General features: G+C 36.8%; 1 protein-coding gene across 2 annotated transcripts; it reads left to right on the plus strand.

Moving 5' to 3' along the window:
* Positions 1-4695: 4695 nt before the first annotated feature.
* Positions 4696-10736, plus strand: LOC149830587 (armadillo repeat-containing protein LFR-like). 2 transcript variants are annotated; one of them, XR_016433896.1, is made up of 8 exons: positions 4696-4907; positions 5756-5925; positions 8452-8594; positions 8711-8955; positions 9252-9357; positions 9437-9575; positions 9724-9984; positions 10078-10736. XR_016433896.1 is itself a non-coding variant. In XM_090016621.1 (8 exons), the coding sequence occupies exons 1-8, from the start codon at positions 4712-4714 to the stop codon at positions 10331-10333; spliced, it is 1383 nt and encodes a 460-aa protein (XP_089872747.1). In that variant the 5' UTR covers positions 4696-4711; the 3' UTR covers positions 10334-10695. The 2 variants fall into 2 exon arrangements, 1 of the variants encoding a protein (XP_089872747.1); XM_090016621.1 differs by having other exon boundaries at positions 9724-9851; positions 10078-10695.
* The last annotated feature ends 637 nt before the right edge of the window (positions 10737-11373 follow it).

Below are 11373 nucleotides of genomic sequence, written 5' to 3' on the forward strand. Positions count from 1 at the left end.
GTTGATTAAATGGCTCCCCTTCTCTAATGCTTGAACATCTCATCAATCAAAGCTCATATATTTGTTCTTTATAATTTATTTAGTAAGAAATATGTTTTACATGAAAACTTTATGACATATAGGTATGTTTTTCGAACGTAAACAATTGATGGTTCACAATGCATTTAAAACTTTACAATACAAAGTATTGCGGGTCATTGATTTTTAGTGCTTTTAAAAATGCATCTAAACATCGAAAATTCATAACCCAAAACATGTCAGTCACTAAATGAATGATACAAATCCAATATGTAAAGTTGGATCAATAAAAAATTTGATCGTTAGCGAATGAATGCCATTGGTTATCATTGGTTATAGATTTTGGACCTTTTTTCGGTTGGACAGTCGCCCTTCCCTTATCTCATACCTAAACATGTATACATAACTCAATTGATTTCATACATTGTATGCTTAAATTAACCCAAAACAACCTAAATCGTGCTTGAATCATTCCCAAATGATTATTTAGTATATGTATACTTCACCCAAACCTAAACCCAATTTATATATGGAACTACCAAGGTTGGGAGGAAATTAGTAGCTTGGTTCTATAGCCACAAATTACTTTATCAAGAACAAAGGATAGCCTTACAATAAATTTAAAAATTGATTTTTTGATAACAACTTAAGAAAATATCAGTATATTTAAAATTTAAAATATTTTAAAAATATAAATAATAAATACAAAAAAAAATGATAACAACAACAAAGGATGTTCCATACAAGTGCGGTATATGTGGTGAGGTTGACCACAACAGACAAAAACACATAAAAATATGTTTGAGTACCTCTTATTGTAAAATGAGTGTGTTTGTATGTACTTTTTTATGTGTCTGTTTGTTAAGAATTGTTTGCTTCTACGTATTTATCTAGAGTTTTTTAATGAACTGCTCTATTGTCTTATGTATTTTATGTGTGTATATTTGTTAAGAATTGTATGTTTTTATGTATTTATTGAGAGTTTTTTAATGAATTGCTTTAATGTCTTATGCCTTCTATGTGTTTATATTTGTTAAGAATTGTTTGCTTCTATATATTTTATTTAGAGTTTTTTAATGAACTGCTGTAATATCTGGCATTTGTTCACGGGAGAGAGCACTTTAGTTTGCATAGCTAATCAACAAAGAAAAAAGAAAGAAAAGGAAAAAGCACAGACAGAGAGGGAGAGGGGAAATAAAGAACTCCATTAACCAAATCAACAAATTTTGGAGGCTCTCAACATGTGTTCATCCTATGTGGACTTCAAAGTTTGGAGGCCCCTCCAAAATTTGAAAGCCCTAGGCAATGGCCTCAAATCTCAAAGAAGTCAATCAATCCTGGGTCTGGGTGTAAATAGGTGGGATTGCATTTGTTCTCAACCAAGATCTCTTTTTGGTAAGAGGACCCTTGACCCAGTCTTATAAATTACAACCAATCCATGTATGCCCAGACCAGGTTGGACAATTGAGCATTAGGTCGGCGCAGTGCAGTCCAAGGACCGACAAGCCTAAACTAGACCCAGGTCTGCCCAAGCTTGACCCAAATCTTTGTCAGTTTCAGGTTTGGCTCGACTCTTAGCAATTTTAGGCTTAGGTGCGCAAAATCAGGACCTTTATGCCCAACTAGTAAATGGGCCAGACTCCATCAATAACATATTTTGGCCCAACCTAAAACTATATCCAATTCCACATTGGTGGACTGGATACAACTAGACCCATAATTGGGCTTGGCCCGATTTTGGGCCCGTTTAGAGCTCAGTCTTGCAAGATTTAACTGGCGGTCGTCCCAGCGATGCCCTAACCCGTTAAAGTGTGGGTTGGTCTGGAGATGGACCGGCCCGTTTACTAATAGGCTGGGTTTTAGCCTAGTTCTTAACGAGCTCGGGTTTGAAGAGCAGCCCTATAGCCTGACCCACCCAACATGCCAATATGAAGTGGGTCGAGTCTGACCCGGCCCAACCCAAATCTATTTGTAAATAGTAATAATTAACAAGTTCTTAATTTCCCATGCACCCAATTAATTATCTTTTTAGTTTTCATAAAATTAATGTAACTAATTAGGTAATTAGTAAAAGTTACAAAGTTACTATGGAATAGTTAATTTTTTAATGAAATATTATTAAAAAATTAATAAATAATTCAATTCCATCGAACCAGCCCAGGCCTGACCCATGTACATAACGGGCTGGGTTTCGGCCCAGTACTTAATGAGCCCAAGCCTAAAACCTTGGCCCAAACCCGGCTCATGACGAGTCGGGTCAGCTTGGCCCATTGGGCCGCTCAGCTCGTTGCCCACCCCTACTTTTAATATTAGATTGATTGAAGCTTAAACCCACATCTAGCTGAGGACCTCGGGGTTTAACTTTCTTTGTCTTGTGTAAGTCAGGATGTCAACGGATCAGGTTTGAGTCAGATGTCAAACCAATTTGAAATCAGATTAGTCGAATTTGGTAAAGGTGGCATGGTCTGATTAATGATTGGATCCAAGTTCAGTTTGTGGGTTTGCATTTGAACCCAAATTTGAATATGAATCTAGTGGCCCAAGTCCAAATCCAAATATTGATTTAACCTGTTATATAAAAAAAACATATCTAATTAGTTGTAAGATATCAGTTTAGGGTTACTAGAATACAAAAAATGATTGTATTGTCCTTTCAAAATAGCGTGCTTCCTAAAATATCTAACAATTTGACAAAATTCTCTCATATCCAAAATCGTCAAATCCCAACTTCTTAAGACATTTTTACCCTTTGCACATGCAAACCCATTGAGGTTCACATGATATTTAGCTACGTTGTAAGAAGTTTGCAACCCTTCAAAATATTCACAAATATAATACGACATTCACAAACCAACACAAACCTCACAAATATAACCTCAGAACCTCACTTAAGTAAATACTCGTAAATACTCCTCGAAGAGCTCTGTAAATGTGTGTGACATTCGCAAATACTTGTTGTAAATGTTCTAGACTTTCATACTCTAATGAGACTTCCGCAAATATAGTACGACCTTCGTGAATATAACATGTGAACTTCCTTTAAGTAAATACTACTCGAAGAGATCCGCAAATATCTGCTGACATTCTCAAATGCTAGTTGCAAATATTCCTGACTTTCGCAAAGTCCGCAAATACAATATGACCTTCACAATTACAGACAATTAAACTTCGTGAATATAATATATGAACCTCGTAAATGTAAATACTCCTTGAGGAGGTTTGCAAATGCATTACAAACTTTGCAATTACAGTTTGAACTTTGCAAATATAACCTGTGAACCTTTGTTAAGTAAATACTCCTCGAGAAGATCTACAAAAGTATGTTTACATTCACAAATATTTGTGTATACCGATCTTGTGTCTCATTTGTGAATTTTTTGAATATTTACATTGAAGGTGAGATTCACAAATTTTCTTAAGATTTAACTGTGAATCTTTTAATGTTTTTGTGAATGTCCTTACTAGCATCCAAAAGAGTGATCCCTTCTTCGCCTTGAGGAAGTTCTATTATTTTGTACTTTTGTTCTGCATCTGAACAATGCCAGTAGCTGTATGTTTTAGATGGGACCAACACATTTAGGCCGTAGTTGCAAGGAGATTTTCTGGCCATGGAAAACAAAAATTCTGTGAGCCATATGCATCACGAACCTTAATTATTGACAAAATTTATTTTTAACTCATTTATGAGTGATACTGGCACCGTTACGCAACCATAACTTTCTCCAGATCAGGCATGTTATAGCAAGATAGGGTCTGAAAGGATCTCAGTAGAATTATGTTTTATGTCCAGAAACAATAGAAGTGCCACTTCTTCTTTGTGTTTTTTCCGATCTTTCATGGCACTTATAGTCTTATCTTTTGTATTTTATTGAAATGACAAAGCTTGAACGTAAAGATTTAATCAATACATTTGCATTATTAAAAGAATGTGGATTTTAGATAATATTTTTAAATTATTTTATATTTTTTTGGTGTAGTATATATATATATATATATATATATATATATATATATATATATATATATATATATATATATATATATATAAAACCCAATTAGTAAAGATGAAGGATATTAAGAATTTAAGAAAAAAAAGTACAACCCCTTTAATAAATAATAGAATTTTTTATGTCAAATGAAAAAAAAAATTTAAGGCCTCGTTTGGTGGCTTCGCATAGAGTCTCAACTTCTCTTTGAGCCGCCCCTGCCCATACCAGAGCTAGAGGTGTAGTGGGTCAAGTTTGAGCTGGACCTGACCCGACCTATACTAAATTTTATAGGGTTAGGGTTTGGTGATAAAACAAAAGACGTCTGATTGAAAAACAGGTCTGACCCAAAAGTCCAATTAATATATGGAGCCGAGTATGATTTGTGAAATTTCATACCAACTCGGGTCTAAACCGAGTTCCGATTAAGACTCGTGATTTTTTAATAAAAAAAATAAAAATATTATTTTACTGGGGGTATGGCTCTCCGAAGGCTCGGACACGACAGGGACAGGCTCATATCATCTTTATAAAACCCGAGTATTGTTTTCCTTTTAGCGGACCCGATAAGACCCAGAACTGGACCCGGTACAAGCACCTTAAAAACAGATTCGAGTTTGGAGCCGACCCGTTGACACAACCCGCAGCTCTGTACGAAGTGGGGTCGCCAGCACTAAGAGGACTCCGAGAGAGAGAGAGAGAGAGAGATGCAGAAGAAGGAGCAGAGCAAGGGCTCCGCCGGAGCGGCGGGCGGCGGCACCACCTTCTACGGCGCCAAGAGGGGTCGTCCCTTCGGAAGCACAACGGGTGGCTCCTCCTCTTCGTCTGCCGCTGGCCACGGCGACTCCGCCGCCCCGTCGACTCTCCTCGGCCCCTCCCTCCACGTCCAGAGCTCCTTTGCAGGTTCGTCCCCCTCCACCCTTAAAAAGCAAAAAAAGGAAAAAAAAAACTAATTCTTCTTCATTCCCTTTTCTCGGTTACGCAATCCCGGAAAGATTTCTGGTTATGGTGTCGCCGGAAAACCCTTCGCGGTTGCTGTCAGATTCGAAAATGGAAACCCTAGATAACCCCTGGTGTTATTCCTCTCCCGGAGCACTTTTTTTTGGCGATATATTGGAAGGATATTTTGGTCCCTCTTGGTTTTTACTCCTGCAACTGGTTTGTGTTTGATCGTAATCCAATGTAAATTTATGAAAATTGCTAACTGGGGGACTACACTATCTTCGAGTACGAAGAAGAAGGCTCGTTTTAGAAATATTTACCGCAGAATTGAGGTTCATTTTTTATAAAAATCCTAATTTTTATTGAATGAATCGTTTTTATGGTACTTATGCTACCCTAAATTTAAAAAACAGTTGTTTTGAAGAAGTTCCAAAAGAGAAAATCTGAATGGTGGAGGAAATGGTGGGTGATCAGCTCCCTTTTTGTAAGTAATTAATTTTAATTAGTTTGACGATGTAACTAAAGCAATTTGTAAGAATGGTGTATAATTTGTTTAGCTTATTCAGTTAAAATGCTTGTTATAATATAAGGAAAGGTAATTTTGCACCACCAATGTGTTTGAATTTGAACTAGGAGCACTGTTAAGTTTAAATGAAAATTAGGAGCACTCACAGCAAATGTTTTTGAAAACGTCCTCTTCTTTTAAAATGACAAATACGTGTGCCATCGTTTGGTCATTTTGATTTATATGAACTGAGAACATGATGAAGTGTATGATTCCTAGTTGCTGCAAAATTTGTGGTTTTCAGATCAGAACAACAAAAGAATTGTGCTGGCTTTGCAGAGCGGGATAAAGAGTGAATTAACATGGGCGCTTAACACCCTCACATTGCTCTCCTTCAAAGAAAAGGACGATATCAGGAGGGATGCTACTCCTCTCGCGAAAATACCAGGATTGCTGGACGCTCTCCTGCAAGTTGTAGGTGTTGTTGGTGTTCACTGTTCTCACTTCTCCAACTTGGTTGCTTTTATTTGTTGTTAAATGTCTTTTCTTTTTTCTTATGCATTTTGTCTTGGCTCATGTTACTATTAGAAATTTGTCTTTAAATAGATATTAACCAATTGTGAGTGTGATGTTATGCAACGTTTAAGCAATATTTTGATATCGCGGAAACAGTTGGCAGCAGAAATTATGAAAATAATGAGAAAATAGGTTATTCATATGAAGAGAACTAATAGTGAGGGATAAGGTATCATATAGGAAAATGGTAGCCTGCTTGTGGTTAGAAGTTCCCTACGATTTTGCTGAAGCCAACTGGGCCTGAAGTTTAAAACGAATTAGAAGTATTTGAGATGTACATATAAATTTCTTCCCATTTACAAGGTTGACATGTCTTAGATTATCGGAATGGTATTTGTACATGCAATTCTTACCTTAAAGTCATGTGTGATCTTGAGCTGACCATGATATGTTTTCTTTGGGAGTTGGGCATACAACATAGTGCTTATTCATTGTTTGTAAGCATAGTAAATAGGATCTTTTTTATGGGGTGTTTCTGTATTACTATGACATTGCATGAAACTGAAGCAACTTTATTCTCAATGATTGTGATGTATTTTCTTTAGGAGTTAGGCATACAACATGGTGCTTATTCCTTATCTATAAGCATAGTAAACAGTTTTTTTTGGGTTCTGGACTATGCTATTGCATGAGATCAGAGTAACTTTATTCTCATAATAATTTCACCAATAACAAAAATGCCATAAGACATTATTTTAAAATATCATGACGAATCAGAGCAAAGATGTTTCTTTTTTCTTTTTTTCTTAAATCCTCCCATTTTTAAGTTGCTGACATCGGCCCTGTACTATCTTGAGATAACCATTTTAAATTCTTCTGAGAAATTGCCTTGCTAATATTTGCTGATACAAGTATGATGGGGGGCCCATCTGGTTCACAGTGATCTCCCATTTATTAGGGTCATGGGAACTTGAATCACCTCCTTTTTTTTTTTTTTTAAATCCTCCCATTTTTAAGTTGCTGACATCAGCCCTGTACTATCTTGAGATAACCATTTTAAATTCTTCTGATAAATTGCCTTGCTAATATTTGCTGATACAAGTATGATGGGGGCCCCATCTTGTTCACAGTGATCTCCCATTTATTAGGGTCATGGGAACTTGAATCACCTCCTGATTTGTCAAACTTGGAACAATATGCCTGGTTTTCACGTGAAGCGGAGACACTATCTACTAAGCTGTCATTCACGTGTATAGTGTTTCACGTGTAGAGTGAGATGCCTTTCTGTGCTTGATGTAAAGTGAAAACTTATAATTCTTTCATCTCCCAATTGAACAGGTCCAGATTTATGACTTACAGTACTAAACATAGGTGTTTCATTTCTGCTTCGTGAAAACTCCAATCCTCCAAGCTTATGCGTCATGAAAACATAGAACATGTCTTGGTTTTATATGCCTGGTTTCACGAGTTTTTACATAGATTGTGATGTATATATTTGGAATTCAAGCAAATGGAACTTTAACATGCACCGACATTTTGCTCAAAAATAGGGTTGCAAACAGGCGAGATTTGATCAAAGTTGTGGCTATGCCTGGATCGTGAACTAAGTGTACCTACATTTAGGCAATATTGGTCCCTAAATCCAAAATGCTCTGGGTTTATTACTAGTCTTGTTGAGTCAGAGTCTGAAGGTTGGTTGTTTGCCCTAGGTTTGAGCTCTTGTGCAAAAATTTGTTCTTATCCTGGGCCTTGTAATCTTTTCTGCTAGGACAGATTCAGCCCATTACTTGCTACTTAAGTGAAAATTAGTTTTTTCTTTCTTGGTATCCATGTTAAAACCTTAGATTAAGGGCAAAATTTCAGCGTTGCACGAGATGACAAAAGGCTTAATTAACTTTATAAACAGTTCTTTTCTTTGTCAGGTTAGATGGTTTGACACTTGTGTATTGATTTCTCCTTTAATTTATCTGGAAAATTGAAGAAAGATAGGTGCTTGATGCATTCAAGTGACAACTAATGTTCAGACAGCGGTAAAAATGAAGCACAAAGAAATTGGAGAAGATATGGAAATGGAAAAATAATAGCCTCTTTGATACAGAAGCTCACTTTTGCATTCCTTGAGAAAAAAAGGAAGGAGAAAATTTGCTCCAGGTAGAGGATCATCAAAAGACAATACTGGAGGCAAGAAGCACCTCTTAGTACTTTGGATTTTATAGACAAAATTCTAGATATTGAAATTGTTTTCTACTGTTCTTGTTGCAAACATCCCTACCCAAAAGCCTTGTCCAGGAAGTGCTCAGCAGTACATGTGTTTGCATGCATGTGCATGTGTACCACTATAAATTCTTCGTTCTAGTATGTTTATTGAATCATCAAAGATTGTTAAGCAATATACTGTCATCGGTTCTTCCATGTGTCTCTGCATCTCCTTATTACCCTTTGTTCTTCTAACTTTTCATCTAAAACTCTTGATTCTTGAAACAGATAGATGATTGGCGTGACATAGCTTATCCTAAAGATTTTTCAAGGCCTAGTAGGATCAGAACGTTGGGCATTAACTGTGTAGTTCCTGGCTTCGGGTTTGAATATGAGGCTTCAGGCTCAAATGATGCAGCATCTAACCTTAGGTATTTTCAATGTGTTTTTTCTGTGATTGGGAGCTAATTCGTCTGACCTTTTAACATTATTACCAAGTACCTATTGAAGACTTGAAGTTTCAAATTCTGGGTTAAAATTTTTGCAGCTCCAAGACTGGTTTGGTGAATTCGAACGGCACATCTGATAAGGATACACAACGCCATTGGTGGTTTCAAGATGATATCCTATTTAACCTAGATGAAGATGGACGGGCAGAAAGGCAGCAATGTGCTGTTGCTGCTTCAAATATCATCCGCAACTTCTCCTTTATGCCTGAAAATGAGACTATTATGGCCCAGCATCGACACTGCTTAGAAACTGTGTTTCAGTGCATAAATGACCATCTTACTGGTGAGACATGCTCTCTGTTGTAAATTTGGATTTTGCTGTGGTTCTCAGCATAGAGTGCTTTATAAAAATACTGGGTATTCCAAATAACTTGTTATATTAAAGTCTTTTTCAAAGTTTCGTCGTTTATTATGTGATTAAAATATGTTGGCATTTCCATTAGTTTTGCCGCTGTTGGCATGCTTTAGTGTTCTCTAAAATTTTAGTAGTAGCTCCTCAGGAGGGAGATGGAACAATAAACCTCATGAGCATTCTATGTATGTCTGCATCTTACTGAAGTCTTGGTATCGTGCATGCAGAGGATGAGGAGCTTGTAACAAATGCGCTTGAAACAATCGTCAATTTGGCTCCATTGCTAGACCTTCGAATATTCAGTTCCTCAAAGGCATCATACATAAAAGTAACGTAAGTCAGCTTATGGTCAGTATCTATGTTGTCATTTCTTATCCTGAGTTGAAAGTGACAATCTCTACAACAAAATCAGAGAGAAGGATGCTGTTCAAGCAATCATAGGAATGCTGAATTCTCCAGTCAAGGCTTGGCATTTGGCAGCCTCTGAATCGCTTGGAAGATTGATAATAAATCCTGATAATGAGCCCTTCCTGCTTCCTTTTTTCCCACAGGTTAGTATGCCTCCTGAAAATGATGATTCTTGATATTGCTAAGCTCTATTCTGGATATGTGATCGTCTGTTGAATAGATATTGCTGAAACTGATGACAATTATTATGCAAACCTCTGTATATATAGTCATATGGAATGGATATTGCAGATATACAAGCGTCTGGTTGATATTCTTAGCATGCCAGCAGCAGATGCGCAAGCAGCAGCAGTGGCTGCACTTTTCAACCTGGCAGAAGTTGACATGGATTGCCGTCTGAAACTTGCAAGTGAGAGATGGTGAGACATCTAGCCAATGAAAACGTACAGTATGTTGATCTGTGTGTAAAAGTCTTGCTGGTGGACACAAGACAAGCGGCCAATCAGGCTAATAGCCATTCCATTTGCCACTTGGCCAAAGTTGCCTGAGCTTGTGAGGCCACAACAACACAATAGCTTTGATTTAATTATGATTCAGTCAGTCTGCACTGCATCATGTTTGAGAGCTGACTTGGAAATTGTGTAGGGCAATTGAGCGACTTCTCAAGGTGATTAGGCAACCACATCCTGTGCCAGATGTTTCGCGAAAAGCTGCCATGATATTAGAGAGCCTTGCTTGTGAGCCACAGAACAGGGCTGTACTTCTGGCACATGAGAATACCTTTGCTGAGATGCTTTTCTCAGATGGCAGGCACTCTGATTCTTTTGCTCGGATTCTTTATGAGTTGACATCAAGGCCAAACAACCGAATTGCAGCAGCTCGTGGTGTTTGGGGGATGTAAATAGTTGCCTTCTTCTTGCTTATGTGTAACCAACATGGTTCCCAAGGTAGGTAACTGGACCTTGATCAAGCATGTGTTATTTTTGTATTTTCATTGAACTGTTGTTAACAAGACAGTAGTGTTGCATATGCACAATATTCTTCTTGATAACCCTTTTCAATATTTGCTAATGAATTATTGCCCTGTTCTATACTTCTGTGTAACCAACAAGGTTCCCAAGGTAGTAACTGGACCTTGATGAGGCATGTATGATTTTTGTTTCTTTATTGAACTGTTGATAAATAAGTCAGTAGTATTGCATATGCACAGTGTTCTTGATTACCCATTTCATACTTGCTAATGAATTAGTCATTGGATTTTGTTAAGCTCCTCTTCACTTTTATACAGGTGCCTTGTTATGCATTGAAATTTGAATTTTTCTTATTCCTTGTGCTGTTCTATTTGTTGGAACATTGGTGTCAACGATATGCTTTGTTTGACTTTCTGGTTGCTACTCTGAACTTGGTGCCATAAATATTGGTAAAATACCTGTGCTATCTGGGAAAATCATGGACAAACTTAGGGTACGTTTGGTTGTGTTTTTGAAAAGTGAAAATACTGTTCAAAAGAGATTCATTTGATTCACTTACTAAATCTCACTTTTGGGTTATGTGTCAACTTACTTTTTATGAGGCTTGTTTTTTGGCTTTTGTTCCGATTTTTTTTTATATTTGGTTGCTTTTGGGGTACCATTCAAATGAGATTCACTTTCTAAAGTGTATTAGGAAGTGAATCTCATGTGATCAAACCAAACATCTGGAACAGTTAAAAATAAAAAGAAAGACATGTTTACAAAGTTTATTCTCTGTGAAAGTTCTGCAATGTTTTCTGCAATAAGTTTATTTTGCCGAATAATGATTTTACCCTTGCCATTTTCCTAATTTTTTTGCCGTCTGAATATCTCAAGGACTATCATGAGAAGTTCTGTTTCTCAGAGATACTTCCTTTGGATAGGTATTTGACTTGGATTTAATTTACTTGGATTAAGACTCAATGATTAA

The sequence above is a fragment of the Nuphar pumila genome, chromosome 8, assembly GCF_984573655.1.
Source record: "Nuphar pumila chromosome 8, dmNupPumi1.hap1.1, whole genome shotgun sequence".
NCBI lineage: Eukaryota > Viridiplantae > Streptophyta > Magnoliopsida > Nymphaeales > Nymphaeaceae > Nuphar > Nuphar pumila.

Excerpts from the sequence above, each read along its gene's own strand:
- LOC149830587 (XM_090016621.1), top strand. The coding sequence starts at position 4,712 with ATGCAGAAGAAGGAGCAGAGCAAGGGCTCCGCCGGAGCGGCGGGCGGC. Across the intron at positions 4,908-5,755 it reads CGTCCAGAGCTCCTTTGCAG|ATCAGAACAACAAAAGAATT; the intron begins GTTCGTCCCCCT and ends TGTGGTTTTCAG. Across the intron at positions 9,576-9,723 it reads TGCTTCCTTTTTTCCCACAG|ATATACAAGCGTCTGGTTGA; the intron begins GTTAGTATGCCT and ends TGGATATTGCAG.